This window comes from Vulpes vulpes, chromosome 14, assembly GCF_048418805.1.
Source record: "Vulpes vulpes isolate BD-2025 chromosome 14, VulVul3, whole genome shotgun sequence".
NCBI classification, from domain to species: Eukaryota; Metazoa; Chordata; class Mammalia; order Carnivora; family Canidae; genus Vulpes; species Vulpes vulpes.
Window position 1 is genome coordinate 39293530 of NC_132793.1, and position 26118 is coordinate 39319647.

Below are 26118 nucleotides of genomic sequence, written 5' to 3' on the forward strand. Positions count from 1 at the left end.
GAATGAAAAGCAGGCTCCATGCAGGGAGCCTGACATGGGACTCGATTCCGGGTCTCCAGGATCACACTCCGGGCCACAGGCAGCGCTAAACCGCTGCGCCACCGGGGCTGCCCCCATTTAAATTATTTTTGCTGTGAATTTGTTATTTGAATCTTCTTCGGTCATTAGCATTTTTAGCTCATTAGCAATGGCAGCAGTGTCATAAATATAACAGACTTCTTGAAGAACCAGACCTCTTGACCAGTAGGACCCTTGCCCCAATACTTTCTGAACTCCTCAGGAAAAATGGTATCATATAATTATGTGTAACTTTGCCAAGTATATTCCCTTCCTTTCTGTTTGCCACTCTCATATCCCAAATGATGTTAATTTTTAAGAAGTGGTTTCTTTTTTGTTTTTTTAATAGTTTTTTTTTTAAAGATTTTATTTATTCACGAGAGACAAAGAGAGAAAGAGAGAGGGAGGCAGAGACACAGGCAGAGGGAAAAGCAAGCTCCATGCAAGGAGCCGGATGTGGGACTCAGTCCCAGGACCCGAGGATCACACCCTGAGCCAAAGGCAGACGTTCAACTGCTGAGCCACCCAGGCATCCCAAGAAGTGGTTTGTTTTTCAATTAATTTTCATATACCATTTTGTGAATGATACTATAATATGTGCTCAATGAATATTTTGTACTGATACTCAACAAAATATTTCTTGAATAAAACAATATTTTTAACATTTCCATTACATATTACTTGTAAAACAGTAATTCTGTTCAGTGGATTTAACTGCTTGATATTCTCATATTCTGCAGTTAGGCACAGCTTCAATTAATACAGGGTTTTTGAGACTGCCCAATGTAGCACATACCTGGGAAGCTGATTGTAGGTACAGATTCCAAGGCCCCACCCCAGACCTGCTCAGTCACTTTCTCTAGATGATTTGTATCATCAGACAAGTCTGGGAAACCTGAAACTAAGGAGTCCGTACTAGCAGCTAGATTAATATATACTTACATATTGGTATGTAGGAACAATTTCTGGATTTGAATTAATAGTGTTCCTTTATTTCTAATGCCAGTCTATTCAAATACTGGAAGAGAAAATTGCTCTGATGTGCTCTTTAAATTTCAGCTTCTATGAGACTTTGTTGAGTAATTTTTGAAATTATTTATTGAGCATTTACCATGTTCAAAGCCCTCTTCTAATCTTTTTCATATACCTACTAATATTAATAGAGGGAAGTAAAATAATTCGTCCAATACCAAACAAGTAACAAGTGGGAAAGCTTGGCTTTGAATCTAGGAAGTTGAATTTCAGAATTTATACAATTAACCCTTGGAGTATACTGCCTATAACCTCTAAATCCTGTGGCCTTACTAATGTATCAGGCACTACTATACTAAGCACTTTAAAGTATAACATATACTTTAAAATCATTTTCCATTTCCATAAAGTAGGGTTAAGAAAGACAAATTTAGAGATTAAGTAATTTGCCCAGAGTTACTCTACTACTAAGTGGTAGAACCAGTGTGGTTTCAACCTGGGTTGGCACAGCTTCCAAATCTGTGCTCTTAACCATTACCCTATATGGAAGAATGACATGTTTGAATATGCTGATATCTTGTCATCTCTCCAGCATTTTGTACAAAAAATAGTAGTTACTGGGGGCTTTCTCGAAGGTAATTATATAACACTTAGATATCTACATTAAGTAATGTCTGCATTTAACATCTACATTAAAACACTTTAACGTCAACATTAAATTTTAGAAAAAAATTCTGAAGTATTTAATTTCTTGCCTCAGATAGATTTTTAAATAATAAGTTAGTTATTCTGTTGTCTGCTGTAGACTGGCTGAAAGTAGAGCATAGGATTAATATACTTTTAAGAGATTTTTGATCTTATATTTCTTAATATTCAAAGAGTGTATATTTGGTGGATACTTCTATATTTTGTGCACATTTGGAAAGAAGTTACACTTAATTTCCTTCATTTGAGCATTAATGATTTCACAAATGTGGTTTTGTCGCAAGTAAATGGTTTCCTTTACTTTGCAATGGCTTATAAATTTACATTCATTGCAGAGTTAGCTTGAAATGCTTCTCTTTTTCCCTCTTATTTGTCCCAAAATGAAAGTGAAGTGTTAATTGGTTTTAATGGCTCCTACTGCTACCTCTGTCTGGGATTTCTAAGAAAAGGTGAAGAATTGGAATAGAACTTGTGAAATTTATCTAGGAGGTGAGAAAGTTTAATGTGCTTGTGAACCAGCACACTTCTTCTAGTTAATACTACTGCATTATAATAAATATTGAAATCTAATTTTCACTCTTAGACCTAACCGTTTAAGTATATTAGTTAACATTCAAAGAGGATTTTTCTGAAGAAACATGTTAATTAAATTCCTGTACCTGGAAAAGATCAACACCTGATAAACCAGGAAATAAGAATCTCTTGTTTAAACGTGTTTATAAAACCAAGAAAAAAACCTCTCTCTCCTTTCCTCTCAAACCCTTAAGTGAAGAGGAAGGGCATGCTAATTTGGATTCCCAACTAGAAGGGACTAGCCTGGATTATGCAGTTTGCTGTTACTGTTAAACAGAGGACTGTAGTTGCTAAAATTGTAGTCACCAGAGATGTGTGTCTGGCTGCTGTCACTCTCTCTTCCCCAATAAAAATGATTCCCACCAGCGGGGGCTAATTCATATGAAACATAGTCCCTGGTACTCATACACTGATACACCTTAGTAACTGTGACTTTATTTAACAAGTAGCCATCTAGATATTTGTTCTTATACAATACAAATTTTTATTGAGATTCTGGGAAATATAAAGAAGACTATTTACCATTTTAATAGCTTTAAGATAACAAATCTTTTTTTAAAAAGTTATGCCTTCTACTTTTTAGCAGTTACATTCCTACTTGTTCCTTTACCAAAAGGTAGCAGGGTCAAGGAGCCCAGTCCTGTGTTGGGAAGAGAGAGAAAAGTGTGGCTTTGTTAAAGTATTATTTCTGTGAAATCAGTGCAGGGTTCAGAGGAAAACAGAAATGCAAAGAAAGTCTGTTGATCTTGCTTCCCCACTTTCCACTTTTTTTGCCATCCTGTGTTCAAATGATAGTTCTAATATATCAGGTACTCGGTAAATATTTCTTCATCATCAAAGGTGAAAATAAAATTTACTGGGCACTTACTAAGAGTCAGGTATGAGTTAAGTGCTCCACTTGAAATACATAATTTATTCCTTACAATTAGAGATACACTATTATTATCTTATTTCACAGAAGGTGAAACTGAGGCTTAGCCAGATTAGCTAGATTGCCAAAGGCCATACCCCAAGTAAGTGTCAGAAACTGGATGAAAACCCAGATCTGTCTGATTCAAAGACAGTGCTCTTAATCATCGTCTCAAATATCAATTTTACATACAATGTTATAGAATGTTCTAGTATATTTTGTTTTACATACTTGGGATCAGTCAGCATGTCACAAGGAAGAGAGCAACATTAAAAAACAGATCTGGGATTAAGGTCCTTGCATTTGGATTTGAATTGTTTTTTTTTTTTTTTAGAGTCTTTATTTTGCCATTTATATTGGATATTGGTTGAGTTGCTTAATCTGTTTGAATTTAAGTGTCTTTTGTGAATTGGGGAATAAAGGAGATAACAGGTATAGAGTGCTTAGTAAATGTTCTACACGCGTTATCATGAAGTTGGTGATAATATTCCACATTCATAGACGGATTTACAGTTTACAAAGAGCTTTTATGAAGATTGTCTCAGATAATGCTTAGTGATACAACCCTTTCAAACTCATTCATTATTTTATTGTTCATTTAACAATTTTTAAAAATTTTATTTAAATTTTTTTTATTTTTTAGTATCTGCTAGAATTGTTCTACAAGTTGGAGAGATTTATGTGAAACAGCAGGAGAAAAAATGTTCTTGCCTTCATGGAGTTTGCATTTTAATAGGGGATAGGGAAAACACATAAGTAAAAATATTTAGCGTATTAGATAATAACTGCCATAAAGGGAACATTTAACTCTCATACAGTGAGTGCTGTGAGCCATGCTATAATACAGTAACTAGAAGCATATTGTGATTCACAGAGTAGCTCCACATTTTTCCATTAAGGACTTTTTAAAAACTGTAAACCAGTTATAGTTCAACTACAAATTTTTGTTTTTGAATTTATATTGTTTCATTTTTTATTGAAGATTTTATTTATTTATTCATGAGAGACACACAGAAAGGCAGAGACATAGGCAGAGGGAGAAGCAGGTTCCCTGTGGGACCCGAATGTGGAACTTGATCCCAGGACCCCCAGGATCACGACTTGTGCCAAAGGCAGACTCTCAACCACTGAGCCACTCAGGCACCTCTGAATTTGTATTGTTTTAAAACAATGAGGGGAAAAATTTTAAAAAATAATAAAACAAGGGGATTAATTTTTAAATTTATTAGTATACATCACCAAGGTTTATGAACTCTCTTTCTAGTTCTAAGACTCTATGAACATGGAATTAAATGTAGATCTCTAATACCTTGTCTATATTTGTATATATCTGTTAAGTATATGCTGAATTTTAATAATTCAAAGATTATTGCAAAAACAAATAATTATTGAAAACCATTAAATAATCTTGGCATTTCTTTACCATTGTAAGCTAAGCAGTGGTACTCATGGGTTATATTTCTCAAATTCATCACCAAGCCTGGCAAATAGGTGATATGGCACTTCTATTCTGGCTCTTAGAAGACTAAAAGGAATCATGAAGAGGTGTTGCAGTGAACTCAAACATTAAGATTTGTCTGCCAACTCTGAGTTTAAATTTATTGAAAGCGGGATCCCTGGGTGGCGCAGCGGTTTAGTGCCTGCCTTTGGCCCAGGGCGCGATCCTGGAGACCCGGGATAGAATCCCACATTGGACTCCCGGTGTATGGAGCCTGCTTCTCCCTCTGCCTATGTCTCTCTCTCTCTCTCTCTCTCTCTCTCTCTCTCTTTCTCTGTGTGACTATCATAAATAAATAAAAATTAAAAAAATAAATTTATTGAAAGCTGCAAGAAAGACAAGTGTTACTCTCAGGGTAGTTTACAGCTAGTAACCACTGACCTCCAGAAGTTATCATTTAGCTTTGTGGAGCAGAGGTCTATAAGCCTTGGGGGAAAATTCACATTTGCCCGATTAAAATGTTTTGAGATTTAATCCTAAAAATGTCTTCTTGTTGTTATCTCATGTTATCTCATTTTATTTCATTTTAGTCATTCAGGAATGTTTCTGCTCACTATTTAAAGAGAGTGGTTACGAGCTCATGCTTCAGGATCAGACAGTATCCTTGTTCCACTCCTTACTAACTATAAAATTCTAAGAAGGATTCCGTCACAGTTCCAGAATATATTTGGCATCTTTTCATGTCTGTCCTCACTACCACCATCCTGTTCCATATTACTCGTTCTCCATATAATGGCTAGTGACTTTATTACAATTGAATCTGATAGTACGATCCTCAACATTTTTCTTCTCCTCTTCCTTCTCCCCCTCCCCTGCTCTGTCAAAAACCCGCCAATGGCTCTCTCTTTCACTAAAATGAAGTCTAGACTCTTTACCTTGACTTTGGCCTGCAAGACCCTGCGTGCTCTGATCTGGGCCTGCCTCCCTGAACTTACTTCTGTCTTGCTCACTGAGCTTGAACCTCCTGGCATTTTTTCAATCCTTAAACTCACTAAGCTGATTCTTTGTAACTTGAATATGTTCCCTCTCCTATGCTCAGTACACTCTTTACTTTATTCTTCAGATAACTTATACGTTATCCCTCAGGTCTTAGGCTTTTCTTTACCACCCAATCTATTTTTTTTTTTTTTTACCACCCAATCTAAATAGGTTTTCATGTTTTGCTCATTTGTAGCATCATGTTTTTCTCTTCTATGGCACCTGTCACAACTTTTCACTTGATATTCATTTGGTTTTTGGTTAGTATCGTGTCCCTACCTCCTCCAACTATAATCTCTGTATCTTTTTAGTTCAGTGCTGTATACTCAGCCTCAAGCACAGTTATTGAGTTGGGTACCCAATAAATCATTGTTAATGTTGAATGAACCAAATTTATCTCCATGACCTTTCAAAGCCTTAATTTACTGATCTGAGAAAAATAGATAGTAATTCCTAATTATAAAGTTTACCTGTGAACTAAATGAGATTAAAATATATAAAATATTTAGGAAATTAAAATGTGGAATTTCAGCAGTGATTCCATGCTTTCTAATGGAACAATGATATGAACTAGCCTCAGCTTTGTAAGTCACAATTATCAGAGCCGTGATGTATATTCAGAAAGGCAATTACTTTGAGTAGTAATTCCCTAGACCACCCCTTCACCCCTGCCCTGCCCCAGCCAGCTGGCCTTGAAAAAGCAGTACTGCTTTTGTGTGTACACAATCAGTCTGTAAAATCCCATTATCCTCAACTTCCACACCCCTGTGGCTGCATTCTTCCTTTCGAAGCCTCTTAAAAAAGGAAAAAAAAAAAAAAAAAAAAAAAACACCTTTCAAGTCAGCCCTAAAGTTCATTTCCAATCTCATTTTACCAAATAATATAAAAATGAGATAGGAGATGGGAAGTGGGAGGGGTCCATAATGTGATTTGCTTACCTGTTTGCTGGGAATCCCTATGATACTTGTGGGAAAGACTAATAAAACTAGGGATAATTCATTGTATATTTTGAGATAAAGTGAGATTTTATTCTGTTTTGATGTTCAAAGAACAGAGCAAGATTAATTTGGTTATTCTAGTTCTTTTTCATCTGTTCAGAATGTCTATAGTATTTAGAACAGGAATTTCTACCAACCTTGCATGGCCAACATCCTTTTAAACTATCATCATCTATTGGAGTCCTAAGTACAATGCCCTCCTTTGCTCTATTTTTGTTTCGTATGCCTTTATTTTTCCATCTGGAAGTTTGAATTCCTTTCAGGCCTATTTCCTAACTGCTTCCACCGGTCCCTTGTGATCTTTTTCTTTTGGATTCTAACTTCCCATGTAACTGACATTTTTCTTAGCATTCTTCCCATGACCTTGAATTAATTGACATCTGTTTCCTGAGGATGACACCTTCCTAGTCACCTGTTCCATCTCTTACTGTCACTATTTGATGAAACTTTGGTAGGGGAAGTGGTGAGGAAGTAGGAAGGGAGTTTCAAAAAATTTTTTCTGTCCCTGAAAGATCACTTCCTGGCTATGTTTATGTCACCATTATTCAAAAACCTTTCTTTTGAAGTCTTTGTTTTATATCTACATCACCTGATACCATTATCATCTCCCATCTCTACATCTCTGGGACTTTGCCCCATCTTTCTGAGGACCTGCCTCATAAACCTTACCCTCGCACCAACCCTTTCCATCTCTCTGTGTGACTTTGTACTCCTACTGCTGACTCTTCCAAAATTGCAGCTTCTCAGGCACATCTTTACTGCAGTTCTCTTAGATTCACAACTAAGACTTAGACCACACCTCTCCTGCATCTCTATTGTTTCCTGTTGACTGTCCTCATTGTAGGTTCCTATCTGTCTACCCTATCTTATTCCTGAGGTCAGTCAGTATCCCTCCTGGTACTTACTTCCTTCTTATCTATCCTGATCCCTTCACCCTCCAAACTTCTTAAAGAGTAATCTTAGTCATTTCAGTTTTATCTCCCATTATCCTGACAACATCCTAGAAGCTCTTAGCTCTCTGCTGACACTGCTTCAGAATCCCTGGCAGTTCCTTTTCCATTTAAAACAGTGTCCTCTTCCAAATCTACATTCCAGATCATCTTCTGACTTCCTCCTTTTAAAAAAAAATTTGTAGTTCCTTGATTTTATAATTTTCTTCTCATGATTATTTTCCTCCTTTGTAATCCCCCCCTTTTCTTTTTACTTCTCTTCCTCTCCTCACAAAATGTGGGTGTCCCTGTGGCTCATCTCTTTTCCCTCCTTCTGCTTACTTCTGCTGCTGCTGTCCTCCAACCTCTTGGCTTAAATAATAACCTGTTAGATATGCTGAAGATCTCTCCCCAGACCCTCATTTTCTATTTCCCAATAGACATTTCCAGAGGGATAACATACAAGTATTTTAAAACCTAAAGCAATTATACTTTATCATCTAAACTGGATCCCAACTGGGTCACTTAGAAGGTTAAAGAAGGTGCTATTGATAATTAGCCAGTGTAAATCTGGAGCATATGGTCACCTGTTCAAACCTAATATGTACAGAATACTCTTGAGATTTGCTCTTCTAGTACTTTTCATCATTAAATGCCTCACCAACATTCTGCTTACCTAGGCTAACAATCATCATCTTCAATTCTTTTTCTTTGCTTGGTTCCCAGTTCCTATGAATTCTAACTTTCCTGTATCTTTGAATTACACTTAAAACAAAAACAAAAACAAAAAAAAACCAACCCATTCCACTGTTTAGGCCCTTGTTTCTTCTTACCTGCAATGTCCTAACTTGTCTTCTTGCGCTGTTTCTCCTCATTCATTCTTCATTCAATAGTCTTTATTTCTATCCCCAAAGTGTACTGATTATTGATATACCTACTCAGAAACTGTCACCAAAGCATATCATCCAGACTTCTCAGCTAGGGATCCAACACACTACATAGTCTGATGTAAAAGAACTTTTCCAGCCTTACCTCCTTTCTGGACCTTGTATTTCAGCAGGCCTGTTGGCCTTTCCCCAGATACCTCTAAAATCAGTAGTCCCCAGTTGCATCAGAATCACCTTTGGAATTAAAGAAAAATTTAAATACCCAACTTTAATCTGGGAGATTTAAATTAAGTAGGTCTGTATTGAAGCCTGGTTATCTTTGTAAAAGCCTCCCCAAGTGATTGTGACCAAAGCCAGCACTGAGAAACATTGCCCTTGTTTCCCTATCTCTATGACTTTGTTCCCCATTTTTCTCCATGGCCAATATCTAGTTTTCTTGTTTTCTTTTTAAATATTTTCTTATCCTTCAATACCTGGCCTTCATTTTACCTCCTTCATGAGGTTTTCTTTGACCCATCCAAAGAGATCTAGTTATATCTTCTATACCGCAGTTGTAGTAAACTTTCATTAGATTTTATGTTTATGCCTTACATCCCATAGACAGTATACTTCTTGGATGCAAATGCTTCTGCTATTTATAATGTGGAAGCCATTCTGTATAGGTCATTGGCTGTTGAGATTATATGTAGAGATCTTTGAAGTTCTTAAGAAAGTGATTGATAAGCATGAGTTATTTTTACTAATTTAACCAAAAGTCCAAAAGCATAAAATACAAGTTTTAATTCTAAGACTACACTAAATTAAGATTTGCTAATCATGCTAAGTAGGAGAAAGGAATTAGAATTTTAAATGCCACTACTGTTTTCAGCAACAGATGAGCTAATATTAAAGTAAATTCAGTGGTGGGTTGGTTCCTTTCACATCCATGCTTCAGGTGCTTTAAAGCATATGGGTCTCTTTGGATTCCTTAGGAAAACTGTCATGTAGGCATGCAGCTATAAAATGTGCTTCACTCAGAAACTGTAGTTAGTAAAGCAGAGTTTTTTTGTTTGTTTTGTTTTGTTTTTTTACTAGTTCTTTTGAAGGCACAGGGGAATACTTTTAATAAATCGGCCTTGCTGAAAGATAGAATACAGTGTTGTTTTTAATAGGGAATGAGAGCATAAGTGCAGTGATTTAATGTAGTTACAAAAGGCTGCTTCCAAAAACAATTTTTGATTTTTGTCAAACATTCAGCAAAAGAGTGATTTTTCCCTCAAAACAATTTTTTTTGTCACTTCCCAAATTGTATTCTTGTTAAATCTGTAAGTTGTATAGTCAAGATGGGATTTTTCCTTGTACTACAATTTTCTCTGTGCCTGATCAGTAAAAATTGTAACCATATAGTTTGATATATATATATGCAGATGGATTTTATAATTAATTTAATGCCCTTTAAGGTAGATATTTGTATTTATTTTATTGAAAGAATATATATTTGGATTTCATAGCCAGCCTAGAGAAATAATAAACTTTTACTGTTAGTGCTATCTCTATTTGCTGATATAGAATCTATTTCTGATTTATCCCAGGTAAAATAATTAAAATGCATGTATTAGAACATACATAAAATTTTCTGTACTCATGCAAGATGAACTAACTGGAAAACAGTCAATATAATCTCTTGGCTTTTGACTTTTTATAAACGCATAGGTTTATAGTGAATTTATGGAACCGTGTACCTGTTTCCCTGATTTGTGGCAGCACTGTAGCTGAACTTCTCAAAACCTCTAGAAGCAAAAGTCAAACTTCCTTCACAAAATGTTCCTTATATTTACTGTTAATCACATGAGTCTTTGCCAAGTTATTCCTAGAAAATAGGCATTCTTCATAATAGGAACTCAAAAGAGAGGTATTGGGAAACTTATGAAGATGGCAAATGAATAATGAATGAGTTTTTGCAGGCAGCTGGAGATACTTGTTAGTAGACCAGTAGAAACAGAATGCCAACTCATACTACCAAAAATCTATTTTAAAAAATATTAGTTTTTCAAAGACCACCATAAAAAATATCAGTCAGGACAATGGCAGCAGTGTAAAAAAGACAGAAAGATTACCACACCACTTCTGAGGTTTTCTGTCTTTGGAATAAATAAGCAAAACAATAGTATCCTAAAAGACTGCTAGGAAATTAGTTTGTACATGAAACACTGAACTCTTTCAAGTATAATGATACACAAGCTCAAGATACTGCTACTTTTATTTGTAGCCAACGTTTATTTTTATGCCTAGAAAAATACATGGGGGTGCTTAGGAATAATGTGCTGGGCAATTTGCTACTTTAGTGATAGTAACATAATCCCGAAAAAGCAAGCACGATTATTTTGTACTTTTTCTTCTTGTTTTATTCAGCAATAAGACCATAATTTTTCATATTTAAGGAAGTATGAAAAATTTGTCGAGTTTTAAAAGCTGAATACATGTAGCATTGGATCAAGGCACATACAAGACTGGCCAAAGGGCGTACAATGCACTTTGGTTTTTTGGTGGGAAAAAAAAATGGCAACAGAAAAATGATGTGGTTTTTAAACAAGTAATAGCTCACAATTCTGTAGGAAGCTAGAAAGAAATGTTACATTACAAGTTCATTATGTGATACGTGGAAAACTGTGACAGTAATGGGCAGTATTCTTGATCATTGTGAAAGTAAATTGAACTTTTTTATGTACAGTGTTAAAACATTTCACATAAACCAGATCTAAATTTGATTTCTAGTATTCATTTTTCTTTTAAATTCTTTCTTATTTAAAGTACTACTTTCTCTGCATTGTTGAGGGGAATTGCTTATGGTTATACTATCTTTTTAAATACATATGTTTCTTTTTTGACATCGTTTATGATAAAAACATAAACATTAACAATTATGTCTTTAGAATTCACTTTTCAAAAATTGGGATGGTATAGGCAAAACCAAAATGCAATTCTGGTATTTGTGTTCATTATACTATGGAGTCTAAGTTTTCATGTTTTCCTAAGTACAAATTTCCCCCCTAACGTAGAAGCATGCTCACATTATTGATTTGTGAAGTCCTTCATTCTCAAAACTTTGTTAACAGTGATTTTAACAACAGACTTCATACTCCTTTATGCCAGCTGATGTATTCAGTTCGAAAGATAATGCATTCTTAAGGATATCTACTTTGCTTAGAGTAGAAATGGAGATATGCAGCAAGTTTGATATTGCCCATTACTTCACATATTTTAATTTATTGAATACCACTGGGATAATACAAATTTAATAGTTGGAGCATCATTTCATAACTATGTTTTGAACTTTAATTTTTCTCATCCAGCCAGTTTTTTTTTTTTACATTTTATTAATACCAAAGTGAAAAATGGCCTGTGCTTATACTACAAGGATCTCATGTGAACTCAGTCCTGATTGTTCAACACAGCAAGGAAATCACTTTCACAGTCAACAAGTCATCTTACTCAGTGGAACACAAAGTAAATGGTTTATAACTTCAATATTTGCAAGGAAAATACAGTACAAATTACTAAAAAATACTAAAATATAGAATTGTGTTCAGGCATCTCCACTACATCAATCGCAGCAGTAACCTGAAATTTGAAACTTTTAATAAAAAGTTCTTAAATATAAATTATATGGCAAATGTACAGTACATTGCTTTTTCCAGTCTCTTTTTTCCAGTGTTTTGCAGTAGAACAGGGTTCCTACCATCACTTCCCTTAGGTTTAAAAAAACTGAAACACAGTCTGCTACAAGGCCTCCAGCATCATGAGTGCGAGTGATCTGAGTCTGGAATACCACTGTCTCTGTAGCTTCGGTTACTACTGCTTTCACTGTGATTGTTTTTATACAGATTCATTCCATTAGGAGGAAATATGGTGTGTATTACAAATTCCTCCTTTGAGATTGGTTCATTGCTTATTGGTAACATCTGAAAAGAAGTCTCCCTGATTTCCAGGATGGAGTTGTCCTTCTTAGTGCCAGCTTCCGCATAGTCATCCTTTCTTCTTCTCCCTTTGCTGTACGCACAGTTCCTTGAGAAGAGTGATCCATTCCTATGAACATACCAGCACACTAAAGCAAGAAGGGCAATGGTCACCAGGGCCACAGCCCCACCAATGATGGCAGCCAATGGTAAATTGGGGTTTTTGTAAGGTTCTTTCTCTTGCTCTCTATTAAGGGTGGTTGTAGGGTTGTACATTCGAAGGGGTGCAGTTTCAGTCTCAATACAAACACGGGTGTCATCAAATAGGTAGAGGTTACTGGTTTCCATGGGAACCATGCAGACTCGATAGGGCGAATCAGGCTCTAGGGCTGTGACCAAGTATTCATTACGTTCTCCTGTTACGATTGTTTCTGTTATAGATCCAGATGCTGGGCTATGGCCCAGTTTGAGCCAGCTGAGTCTTAAAGCAGTCATAGGTAGGACAAGTTTCCAAGAGATGTGAATTGTGTCAGAGGTGACAGATTTTACAGTAATTATAATTGTTTTTCTTGCTGGACTCCCTGTGGTTCGCTGATCTTTAGTGAGCTTAGGATTCTTGATGTCTGGTTGTTTGGTCACTGGAGCTGGCCACTGTCCTTGAGCAGGATATACCGTGTTGGGTATTGCAGTGGTTATCTGAATGGTGCTTACAACTGCACTGTCCTTACAATCAAATAGCTCTGCATTAAGGTCCTTAATCGCCATCCCCCGAACTTTTTCAGGGGCTTGGCACATAAGCCCACGCACATTGACCTTCATAGGTAGTGACTGCAACCAGTCACGTACCCATTTCATCTTGCACCCACAATACCAGGGATTGTTGCGAAGAATCAGTTGGGTTATATTGTCCAAATCATCAAAGATACCCTGAGGTAAATTACTTAGGTTGTTATTGGACATATCAAGTCGATACAGCTGCCTTAGATAAGAAAAAGCATTTGGGGGCACCCGATTGATGTGGTTATCTTGAAGATAAAGCTTCCTCAGGTTTGTGCCTGGAAGGTTTACTGGTGCAGCAGTCAGGGAATTCCGTACCAGGGACAGTTCTGTTAAGTTGACTAGGTTGAAAAAAACTTTATCACCTAAACCATGGTTGTTCAATAGATTTCCATCCAAAACCAGGCGTTTTAGGCTAGTGAGACCTTGAAGAGATGGGGATGAAATAGTGGATATGCGGTTATCATCCAAGCGTAGTTCTTCTATAGTCCTAGGCAAACCCCAGGGGATTGTGCTAAGGTGATTACGGGACAGGAAAAGCAGTCGAAGATAGTTGCTGTCTCGGAATGCCCCCTCTTCAATGCTAACAGCAGAGACCGAATTATCATCTAAGTGTAATTCTTCCAGGTAGGGAATTTTGGAAAGAGAATCATAAGTGATAGTCCTTATGTTATTTTCTTGCAAATGTAACTCTTTTACATACTTTGGTAGGTTGGTAGGAAATTCATCTAAACTGTTGTGGTATAGGTATATTCTTTCTACTTTTAGTAAGTTTTTCAAATCTGAAGGAATTCCAGCGTTATTGATTTGGTTGTTCTGAAGGTAGAGAGTTGTAGCATCCTCTGGTATTCCTGCTGGAATGGATGTCAGAAAGCGATCATTACAGTAAATGAAACCTGCATCACAGCGGCACACAGATGGGCAGGATTTAGCCATAACTGATAGAGGTGCCACCTGAAGGAACAGCCCAATTTTAGTCCCGATGAGGAAGATGCTCCAGGCTGGGTTGATCATGGTCAGCAGTGTTAAGGTCTTTGTACACGGTAGTGTCAGAGCCCTAAAATGGAATGAGTGAAAAGAAAGACCAAAAACAGTCAGGTCAGGATACTTAAAATAGTATTCCAAATAGATGTGGAAACTAAAATATCTATAATCACTTTTAATGTATTAATTTTTTTTTGCATGCTTAGAATTTCTTGCTAGCTAGCTAACAGTGAACATGATCAAATAATCTCTTTACCTTAACTGTTTATAGTATTAATATCATGTCACAAATCCATTTGATTTTGAAACATTAAATGTTTTATTGAGCATTTTCATAATACTTGATATCAATTTTATACCCAGTCACTGACCAAGCTAATCAGTTTTCTATTTTTCCTTAATATTCATAATGAATTGACATATAGGAATATGACTTTTTGTATTTAAAAATCAAAATTTGATGTTTACTTCTTAGGTAGACTGTATAGGTGTAGAAATGTGTAGTAAAAAAAAAAATCTATCCTCTTAGTATTCAAGAATAGTAAGTTAAATACAAATACCTCTTAAGATCCTGAATCCTAGTAAAGCCATTCATTTGTTTTGATTGTTTATGTTACTTTTTTAATTATTAATATTAAATATCATTACATAGATATTTCTAACAAGAAAATCAGAAGGAATTTTTTTCATCTATTTTAAGGAAGGAAAGACTACATAGCTAATACATCCAGCTAACCTAAGTGAAAATTCCATTTCACATTAAACTAGTTCTTTGTTTTCTTCCCATTTTTTTTTATGTTTCATACTACAAGTTTTAATGACTTTATGCAGATTTCCCATTATGTTCACATCATATATTTCACAATGCATTTATCTTTCTACAAATTCTAATCTAGAAATTGGTTCAACTTTCCCCATGGCTGGAGAGCTATAGATTTGTACTGTTCTATTATGGGTAATAATGATCTTGTCTGCACTTTTACGTATTAATTGGCCTTTGTAATTTCAGGCATGAAAATAAAACACTTTAATATTTTTCCTACCTTTTTGAATCATGTGAATAAATTTTGCATGAGTGAAAATCCAATGCACAAAAATTATTTTCCTGATGAGGGACTGGGACTTATAAACTCTTGTTCAGTCCTTGGAAATGTTCTTCACTGTTTATTCATGTAATCCTATGCCGCACACACCTCCAGATCAGGCTCGCTGTTGTCAGTGAACATTCCAGCTACAGTTCAGCATGGTAGGCAAGCTCATTAAAGTAGGGACCAGAGACAATTCAGCTTCCTGTTACTATGTAGAACACATGGCTTCCTATGCACTTTTTTTTTCCTGATAGAGTTTCTGTGTGAAGATTCCTTTTGTGTAGCTTAATTCCCTTAGTAGAAATTGCTCTCTTTAAAATTCTTATTGGCTCTTCTGTGCAATGTGGTCAGATAGTAACTTCAGATCCTCATGAAGAAAGCCATTCATGATGCTAAGGCCTGTATAGTAATAGGTTTTTCCATCAGTTACCCCCCACCTTTATTCCTGTCCAGGATTATCCGAGTATAAACTTTGTACAGTAGCTATATCCTGAGGTATGATTACCTGCTGTGAAATAGCTATTTCCAGCTTTTGCTTCTTGCTGCTTTCTCAGAATAGCTGGCGCAGTCACGTTATATAAGAACAGGTATTCTTTTTTAAAAGGTAAAACTTAATTCAAATATTCTTCATGAGAAAAAATAGGAAGCATACTAGATTTCCTTTACTTTTCTCTTCCTTAAAATATATTGGGTCTGAGCATCTCCTGTAAAAGCAAAAGGTTTTAATGAACTATTAATAATGAACTTTAACATGATAGAGAAATTTCCTAGACATTTAACTTCAGTTTTTCTTTAAGCAACATATCTTTCATCATAGTAACTGGTGAAAAGGAGTAAGATGACCTCTTTGTTTTTTACTTCCCAATTCTACTATATAAATAAAGTAGGAGCTAAAGTTGAGATTGTCACCAAACAGATAATTTCTACTGTTAAATGTTAATGCCACTTAAAATTAAACACAGAAGCAAATCTTTATTCAAGGACCAGCCAGTGCCTTCCATGGCTTTTGAATTCAAGTCAGGCTAATCTTTAAAAGTTCATGTTTAAATCTTAGATATAAAATGAAAAAAATGTTTGAAAAGAAGAAAACAAATATATGTCAAAGAGGTGAGCAAATACGTCACAAGGGTTTTTGATAGAAATGCCATGATAACTTTTAAGAGATTTCTATTCATCGTTTTACAAAGTCATACAATGTACAATGTAAAGACTTGAAAAGAATTTGTGTTAGAATCTTTTCTTTTGATTTGCTCGGTGCCCTGTTTAATTCTTCCTGTAGGCCTCAATTTTCTCAATTGTAGAATGTGAACGTCATCACCTTTCTCTTTAGAGGTATTTCTGAGGACCAGTTGATGATCCTGAAACTCCGGTTACTCAGGTGTTCTTGGCCCAAAGGTAGCATAGATATTCAACTAATTATTAGTTTTTTAGGAGAATATAATTTTAATTTTCTTTTAGCAAACTGAAAATCTGTATTTGTAATAGAAAGGATGCTATGTCAAGCTATCTTCTTAGAATGACCATTCGGAAAGTTTATCAAAACCTGACAAGGCATTTCTCTCTAGGTTCAAACATGAACAAGCCAATTTCCAGTAAGTATGTTTTTCATTTCTGAAAGAAGACCTAAGGCTTCACCAAAAAGACTAGAGATTTTAATGATGACTGTTTTGCCCATTATCTAATATGCATGAAGATTTTTTTTTTTTTTTTTTTGGTAGAGCTGAGGAAGTGAGTAACTTTAGTATCTATGATGCAGGGTTACCCACTCAGGTGATTTCTGTCTAGTAGGGAGCATTAAGGTTTGACCCTGAAATTAAGGACTACAGTAGAAGCAATTTGCTTCCCCCAGTAATTACCTAGTATCCCACAACGATAGCATCTGTTCCAGAATTCAAATACTACTGAAAGTAAACATGAAAAAGGCCAAGATTTGTGTTTCTGATTCTATCAGAAAATTCAGTGTCTTTAGTTTGCCACCAAATACCAATACTATCATAGAATGCATTAGCAGAAGGAAACTTAAAAAAAAAAATTACAGCTCCATTTAATTTATTATTTAAGCAACTTGAAACAAAAATAGCAGTTAGCAGATGGATTAAGTAGTCTCTAGTGTGTATTGCAAAGTGCCCACAGAGGAAAGTTTAAATGATTTATTGTTTCAAGTGAGGTTTTACTGTGGTGCATTTAGTACTTTGCTCATTATTGTTGAATTTCAATAGCATAGTTTCATGAAAACTGTTGCTTTTGTGGAATGTGGAAATGAAAAACCAAGCTATTCAAATTATAAGTACAAAGTTTAAAAAGTATCATTATTTTAAAAGGTATCTGCTGTAAATATTTTCTAAGCTTGAAAATTATTCAACATTTAAAATCATGTGGTTAATTTAAGGTTAGGAAACAATTACTTTTGTTAAATTGCATTAGAACCTAATTAAAAACTATAATAAAAGTCACTGGTGAGAATCTTCTTAAAATATTGCCAATAGTCAGGCATTTGTCATACTTCAACACACACTTTAAACAGATGAAACTGATGAATGAGGATTTAAAAATTGTGGACTGTCCCCCAAATGAGATCAGCCTAGGGAATGCCTAAAATAATGATTGTAATGATAACTAGTGCTAGAGGTTGTATCTGAACTGTAAATATTTTATGAAATCAAGTTTTAAGAATATGTATTGATTTTCACATTTTTAACCAGAGAGGGAAAAAAAATCTAAATTGGTGTGAAAAGAAGGCTAATTTGTTTATTTTTCTTGTTTTGTATCTGTAAAACTGCTTCTTTTGCTCTGTTTGATATGCAAATTCACATTGCCATTAATACAATGGTGTTAATAATGTGGGATTAACAGAAAGCCTTAAATCTCATTAAATTCTTGGAAAATGTCATTCTCTTTTCCTCAAATTGCATTAAAACAAGAGGCAAAAATATAAATTATAGCAGGTTTCTTTAGAGATGATACTTTTAGAAATGAAGATTCCTTCAAAAATTCCTGCTCCCTTTATTTAAGCTCAAAGCTTTTTTTTGTATTAAGCTCAAGCTTTTTCATATTAAAGCCAATAATAATATATCTAAAATACATGATTCTGCCCCCATTTTTACAGTTCCCGTTTTTCTGAACTGGCTCTACATATTCATGCACATAGAGGCTTGGTAGTTGATTGTGAATGATATAAAGAAAAATGAGCCCCACTGGTATGGACACTGTGGCCAGTTTCCACAACATAGACTTCAGAAGCCTTTATGTCTGCATAGGCTTGAAAAAAGGCCATTACTTCTGAACAAAAAGGAATTGATCTTTCAGAAAAAAAAAATTGTTAATAGGGTAACTTGGGGAAAAACATAAATGGACCCTGGTTACTTAAAGAAATGTTTTAAAATTATTCTTAATGGAATCATTACTAAGTGGATAGCATTTAAAACTGTGGCAAAAAGGACAACATAATCACCTCACTGACAAATCAGATTTTTAATAGGGATCTTTCTCATCAGTTTCTTTTTATAAACAAAAATTGTGGAGTTAAATATGCATTTATAATGTAATCAAGTCTGTGAAAAGTCTCCAATTTACTTTCATGATACACCTAAGAAAGTATTAGATAAGGATGCTATCGTTTTAAGATATTTTTTTAAAAGCTAATATAATTAATACGTTTTATCAAATAGAAAACTGGCATTTACATACAATCAAGGATTTGAGGCAATCTGCATGTTTATATGATTTCTTCTCTGTTACTACATTATTTTAGAGGTGGGGATGTTTGAAATGAGAAGGTATTCTCATGTTCTGATCACTTAGTTTAAGATTATATATTGATAATATGCACTAACTTCCTAAACCCTTTATTTTCTGCCTTTTATTTGAATTGATTTTGATTTGAAATCATTGCCCATTTTTTTTTTTAAAAACTTAATTCAAGTACAGAGTTTTGAGATTTTAGTAAAGTCTTAATGATTTGCTTCACAAATGATATCTTAATGATGGGAACTTTTTAAAAATATTTAATCTAAAAGTAGAACTTTTAATTTTAATCTAAGTTAATTGCATTATTATCTTGAATAAAATCTTGAGATTGAAGAAGACACATGCGTAATCAGATTTATCCAAGTCTATGAATATTTCTAGATAAATTGGAGTTTAAATAATCATAATCTAGAGTTTTAGAAGGTAATTTGTTTATGAAGGCTAAATTGCTGCTAGAAAGCACAACAAAATGATCAACCTGTGAATTCTACGTCTTTGTAATGACAAATGGTATTTAGAATAAGCTACATATATGGTTAAACTGAAAAAACTGGAGTATATCAGGTTAGTTGATAGTGACAGCAAAATGCTTTCTAAGCAGCCTGTCTGGTGGTTAAATTTTCCACGATCATCAGATTTCAGGAAAGTTCCAATTCTTTTGTTTAATGCCAGGCAAGCAGAAGGACCTCTAACTCCCCTCTTGAGAGTCATGAAGTCTGAAGGGTTTGCTGAGCAGCAGAGAAGCAAGTGTGCCTTTTCATACTTGGTTTTATCTAGACTATTTTCTAGCCTGAAAAAGGTTGTGTTTTACTTATGCAAAATAGAGGATAAAAGTTCTAAAGCAAAGGATTTTTCCTTCCTCCTTTTATATTACTGGTTCTTTTTCTCCCAATAGATTTGTGATAAATGAATCCAAATCTGCTTCATTTATATTGGCTTTTAAAGTTAAATTGAGCATCCTTAAAACAAAAAGGAAAACTAGGATGTTATCTTTCATTATAGTGAATGCTTCTTCCTTTTGTGATATTTAAAGCCAGACTAAATGAATTAGAAAACCAAGGTTTGTATAAATAAGACATTAATTTAAAGGGTGGTAAAGGTGAGTAGTCCAGGGCTTGGGCAGGGAACATGCTTTAAGTTTGCATTGACCTTTGAACCATTGCAAGTTAAAACTATACTATTTAAAATTGCATTGCATTTTCCCATTGCAAACTTTAAAGTTCCTTTTTCAGTGTTGTGTGTACAATTTGGTTGATGTACTTTACATTTCTAATATTCAAGTTTCTATACATGAATACAACTCTTTGGGTCTACTGTGTGCCTAGCACTGTGCTGGTTGATGAGAACATCCCAAGTCATAAAACACTTTGTGGTTTTTTTTGTTTTGTTTTTCATTTCAGAGTAGGGTATTATTGATGTAAAGCAAATGAAGAGGGAGAAAATCAACAACACATAAACTGATCAATCCACAGTCCAGTGGCACACTTTAAAAATGGTATTTAACCAAATGTGGTCTGTGGGTTTTCTTTTCAAAGTTGCCACGGTAACTTGCGCACATGAAAAGTGAAAGAATAAAGAACAAAAGCTGTCATTGTCTTATCAAGTGAGAACAATTTCTCTCTCCTCTCATTTTAAGGAGACTAATACCTGGAGAGAGCTTTTTATACATTCCTGACACTGAATTTTGAGTCTAGGAAAAAGATAATGCATATGCAAAACAAATGTAAGTTTAGCTGCTGCTTAAATTATATTTCATTCCTTTGTGACTTAAAATGTTTTCTCTGGGGTTCTTGTCAATAGTCAAGTCAAAGTTCTGAAACCCGCTCCTCTATGGCAACGTAAACACGGCTTTCAAAACTCTTTTTTAGTGGTAATGTTTCAACAAATTTAGTGATGCTGATTTGCAGTTTCAGACTGCAAAATGCTCTCTGAAACATATATTCCTATTTTGGTTCTTAAAAGGAAGAAGGCTTTTCCAGAAGACATTGTTGGAAACTGGTTTTGAAATGGTGGAATATTAGAAGACGAGAAAAACAGCCCTTTTTTATGCTCTGAAGAAAAAAAAATGCAGTTTTGAGAATTAATATTGCTGAGAGATTTACTGTAGAGTTTTTGCCCACTGGGGGGTGGTACACTCTACCAGAACACTGCTTTCAGAAGCTGCAACGCAAGTCAGATGTTGGCTGCTGCCGGCCAGTTTTTCTCTGGTTTAATTACAACAAAGCCTCCCGTTGAGAAGAACAGTGAAGGCCTCTAGGGCAAAAGGTGGGGGGTGGGAGGGGAAAGGGATGAAGGGAAGAGGGAAGAAATTACAGCCTTTGAAAAATTACTGAATCTTAGTTCCCTCATTGACTTCATTTATGGTGGTCTTCATTTGACTTTCAAGAATTATTTATAATGCTATTAAACAAACTGATTGAATGAATGAAAATACTTAAGGCGGTTTAATTCAAAATTTTTAAGTTAACTCTGAATCCTATTCATCACATTCTTTGTTATGCAGCCCACCCACCTTAATAAAAGAGGGGAAAGTTAAGATCGACCAAAATTTTTCTTTAAATGACCAGATTTAATTTCGTGTTGGTATAACATTGGCACACCAAAAATAAGAAGCAGAAAGAAGAAACATTCATATAATATTACCATAAGGCAAATTCTCTGCTACTGATTTTTGTAGGGTTTTAAATTGTTCAAAATAATTCAGAAAGGAGGAAGCCTTAGGGTGTGTGGCCAAGAAAAGCGCAGACAGATCTCTCTGCAGTGAACTTGCATGTTTAAAGCTGATAATTGTATTTTTCATCTGGAGACAGTGAGTGTTCATTAGGGTCTGGTGTCCCTAGGAAGGAGAGGCTGAACATAATTGGAGTTTCTATTTGATTGGGCAATATAGTATAGAGAAGAAACTGGGGTAAAGATAATTAATAGCTTGCTAACAAAGTCTGACAGCCACAAGATTTCAACCAAATTTATTTCACACTGCTTCATTTAGCCCTGAAAAAGTTTTGATAGAATTGGAGTCTCCTTAATTAACACTTGAAAGCAAAAGAAAAACATACCTTCTATTTTGCAGCCACACTCAGTTATGACAAATTTCCTTACTGTTTTTCCTCCTTTGTAAAAACTTTATTTGGTGCCCAATTATGTATTTCACAAATGTTAATGTTTAGGAAGTGTTTAGTTGGGCATACTGAACGTAATCATAATTGATTTAAAAGGTGGGGGGCAGAGAAATGAAAAGTCCAGTTAATAACTGATGGTTAGTATTATACTTGAACAATATTAATGTATTCACTATGTTTATTCATTCTGTAATAAATCTTGCTGATTCTTGGATTTGATGTGTTTTGGCAATACTCCATTAAAAAAAAAAGATTAGATGTGATTTTCCTACTTAACTACATACAATCAGGGTTTTGTAACCTTGTTTATTTCAGGCTAATATATATATATATGTGTGTGTGTGTGTGTGTTTGTGTAATTATGTGTGTATATATTGTGTATACCCACATATTTGCAAACTAAGTAGTGTATCTCTGTTTAATCTTCTTAGAGATTAAAATGTGGTATATTATTCTTAATATTGGTAGTAATGATAATATTAATATTTTGTGGTACTTTTAAGGGATTAATTTCTTTACTCATTTCAAAAGAGATAAGTATCAATCATCTGTCACTTTGGGGCAGGAAAAAATGGTTCTATCTCAAAAGAGACAAATTCTTTATGTTTTAGGCTAATCAGGATATTCTCATGCAGTTCGGGATAAATGAAAGGCATTGCTACAGCTGAAGCTCTTTTCTAGTGGTTGTATTCATGTTGTTTTCTGCTAATAAAATAACATGCATTTTTGAGCAGATAAATTTAAGAAAATTTAAAATAGCTATTTGTTAAAGCCATTTGAGAATTTGGTTATATAAATGGAAAATATCAAGGCTTTTAAATTTTAAATAGATAGATAGATGTTGAAAAATATAGGCCTGTTGTACTTTTTACCTCTATGCAACCATTTTGTTTCAGACCTAATTCACTGAAAAAAAAATTTTTTTTTTGAGAAGATACATTTAACTACTTTTTGGAAGCTTTTTGGTATAAAATCATTTCTTCCAATATAAAATATTCTTATTGTAAGTTGCAAGTGAATGAATACTCTGTGCATCCCACTTGATGAAGGCTCTACTCATTTTTTCCCCTGCCACCCCAAACTCGCTGCATACATCAGGCATAGCTTCCACGCTGAGCTTTGTTAGTTTTCCTGAGTAGGCTTTGCCAATTACTATGCAAGTCACATACTGCATTTGCCCAAGCAGTGGATTTTGGCATTCTCCTGGATGGGAAGTATGGTTTGGAAGTAAAGTCTCCCCCTCCTCTGAGCTGAATTCACTAGTTTAGATTTGCAAGCCTGAAATGCTTGAAGCAGCTCTGTCAGGATAGCAGTGCAAAGCTTTAAAATCTAGGTGTAGCTGTTAATCCTTGCAGAGGCACAGTAGTCTCCAGGAGTAGCTCGGCTAGCTGTGAGCAAGATGTATGCTTTTCATGTACTGCGTACTCATGGGCTGAGGGATTATTGATTTTCTTTCACAGTTGTAAAAACAGCAATTGGTGATCATACCACACATACAGTACACCCCAAGTTAGCAAGACCTTTTGCTTCCCTCTCTCTGAAAAAAATCTGCCTTGTATTCTTCATGATTAACATTTAACTTTCCAACTTAGGGTTTTCCGAGGCTCTTTTCAAATAGCAACTATTACAAGGCAGAAAATAGCCATTAATTATTACTTTTTAATGAAAGAAGGTTTAAAGAAACTTCTTAGATGTGGCTATATCATCAAATTTTTCCTTGCTGGCTCGTACACACACATATTGCTCTTACTGGTGACAGAACAAGCGTTCGTATTTGGATGCCTCATAGTACCAAGTCATTTCTGTCTACAGAGTAAAACCAAGCAAACTTTCTGGGACAATCTTAAGGAAAAACATGGGAAACACTTACCAGGAAGACGAGAAAAAGCAATCCCATATATACTGCCGCTATAGCTGTAATTCCACTGTGAACTGGAGTGATAACCCTCCCCCTCTCCCAAGCTCCGCGTCCAGTGCACACAAAGCCAACAGCAGCTGCAGGCAGAACTTGTCCTGCTTCGGATCACTCCTACACTGAGGAGTGAGGGAGAGCATTCCAGTTTACTGCACACAGCCCACCTCCAAGTCTGAAGTTAAAGCTTCACCTCGCAGTGGTTGAAGAAGGGGGTGATGTCATAGATGGGCAGGACTTAGGCGAGCTCTTGTTCAGTGAGGTAACTGGATAATCAGACAGATGAGCTTTGCAAACACTAGAGGGAGTGAGAGAAGCCAAAATGAGGCGCTTAGCCTGCCAAAGCTGGGATGCCATTTGGTTTGTAGGCAGCCTTTTGGAATTTCAGCGTTTTCTAAAGTTTAATACAACAAGGTAGTGATAGCAAGTTTTTTAAAAAAAATATGAGCATGTAAATGGATATTTATAAGAGTACAGTAGAAGAACACAGGCTCTTTTTATTTTTGAGTTAATATGTATTAAGAAGTTAACAAAAAATCCTATTATTTTCATTTTCAAATCGTTCCAATAGCATTGCAATTTTTAAGGCTAGTAAGTCCAACATGAATATTTATTTGACAAATAAGTAGAAGGCAGGTTCACATGAATACCATTTATTTAAGGAAAGGGAAACAGGAATGACAAAAGATAGAGATCCTTGAAGTAACCAGTTCTTTTTCCTAGAGGTAATGAGTAACTTGTTCTATGTTTTAGAAAATGAAAGTATTTTTCACATACTTCTACTATTTGTCCATCTCTTTTGAACTTACTAGATATTAGATTTTTTTCCTATTTAAGGAGCCCTCCCTAAATATGAATAGTTGTAGAAGAACTAAATATTCTTTTCTTTTCTGATATGTTTTTGCTACTCTAAGTATGAATTAAGATATAAACATATTAAGGGCAGCCCAGGTGGCTCAGCGGTTTAGTACCACCTTCAGCCCAGGGCCTGGTCCTGGAGACCTGGGATCAAGTCCCACATTGGGCTTCCTGCATGGAGCCTGCTTCTCCCTCTGCCTGTGTCTCTGCCTCTCTCTCTCTCTCTTTCCCTGTGTCTCTCATGAATTAATAAAAGAATTAAATCTTTAAACATATTAAGAAAAAAACCTTTCATGGGTGGTTTTGCTTTTATTAAAATAATTTTATTTTAATTTTGATACATGAATAAACACTGGACAATTATAAGACAGGCATAAATATCTATGTCTAATTAGTAGAATGGTAGACTTTAATATTCAACTATGATTTTCATAGACTGATCTGTATTTGATCAGCAATTGCTTTGGGCTCATAGATTTCTATTAAATTCATTTCATTTTTTAATGTTGCTGGGGGGAATTTTGTTTTTATATTTACCTGGAGGGCAATTTCCTTAAACTAATATTATTTGCTTTAGTTTTAGAGGTTCACAGCATTGTCCTTTATGCTTTTAAAAAAGTTTCTAAAAATGTTTGTTTCTGAAGAAGGCCAGCTAATTGTCCTTCCCAGGAGTATTTGATTATGGTCTCTTCATTAGCTTCATTTAGTTTATCTATCTATTTATGTGCTTCTTTGATAGCAGTTTGACTTTCTGAGTTCCCTCCAAGAATGGGTGATATCAAGGTAGAAGGTGAACCCCTGATAAGAGGTTATATTGACCCCTATTGTTCTGTGATTGCACTTTTGTTGGCCACGGAGGGCAGACCCATTAAATCCAGGAGTTTTAGAATTCTAAAGTCTGTTGATAAGCCAGTTTCTCATAAATGTTAGATAGCACAACTTAAACTGAGATTCAACTGCTGACTTTTTGGAGGAGAGGGAGGTAGGAATAACAATCTCTCACTAAATGGTGAATTTTTTCTGTTACTGCAAACCAAATACATGAGTTAAATTATTTTATGAAATAATTCCTTCTAGAGGCTATTTTCAGATGGGAATTGGTTATGTTTAATAAGGACTTTTTGCTTGGCCAAATTTCTGTGGGCTTATATCCATATTTAATCAGTTGTGTTTCCATTCAGGCAGAGCTTA

The 26118-nt window shown here is 35.0% G+C and overlaps 2 protein-coding genes across 10 annotated transcripts in view; one reads left to right on the plus strand and one right to left on the minus strand.

The window, feature by feature from the left end:
• Positions 1–26118, plus strand: part of MACROD2 (mono-ADP ribosylhydrolase 2) — a 1918082-nt gene that overhangs the window by 298947 nt on the left and 1593017 nt on the right. The gene's annotated exons all lie outside the window — the stretch shown is intronic.
• FLRT3 (fibronectin leucine rich transmembrane protein 3) lies at positions 10869–24341 on the minus strand. Of its 2 annotated transcripts, none has more exons than XM_026002390.2 (3): positions 24028–24341; positions 15247–15995; positions 10869–14276 (listed from the first exon to the last, which is right to left on the minus strand). In XM_026002390.2, the coding sequence occupies exon 3, from the start codon at positions 14231–14233 to the stop codon at positions 12284–12286; it is 1950 nt and encodes a 649-aa protein (XP_025858175.2). In that variant the 5' UTR covers positions 14234–14276; positions 15247–15995; positions 24028–24341; the 3' UTR covers positions 10869–12283. The 2 variants fall into 2 exon arrangements, with proteins under 2 accessions (XP_025858175.2, XP_025858176.2); XM_026002391.2 differs by having other exon boundaries at positions 15797–15995; positions 24028–24292.

Excerpts from the sequence above, each read along its gene's own strand:
- FLRT3 (XM_026002390.2), bottom strand. The coding sequence starts at position 14,233 with ATGATCAACCCAGCCTGGAGCATCTTCCTCATCGGGACTAAAATTGGG.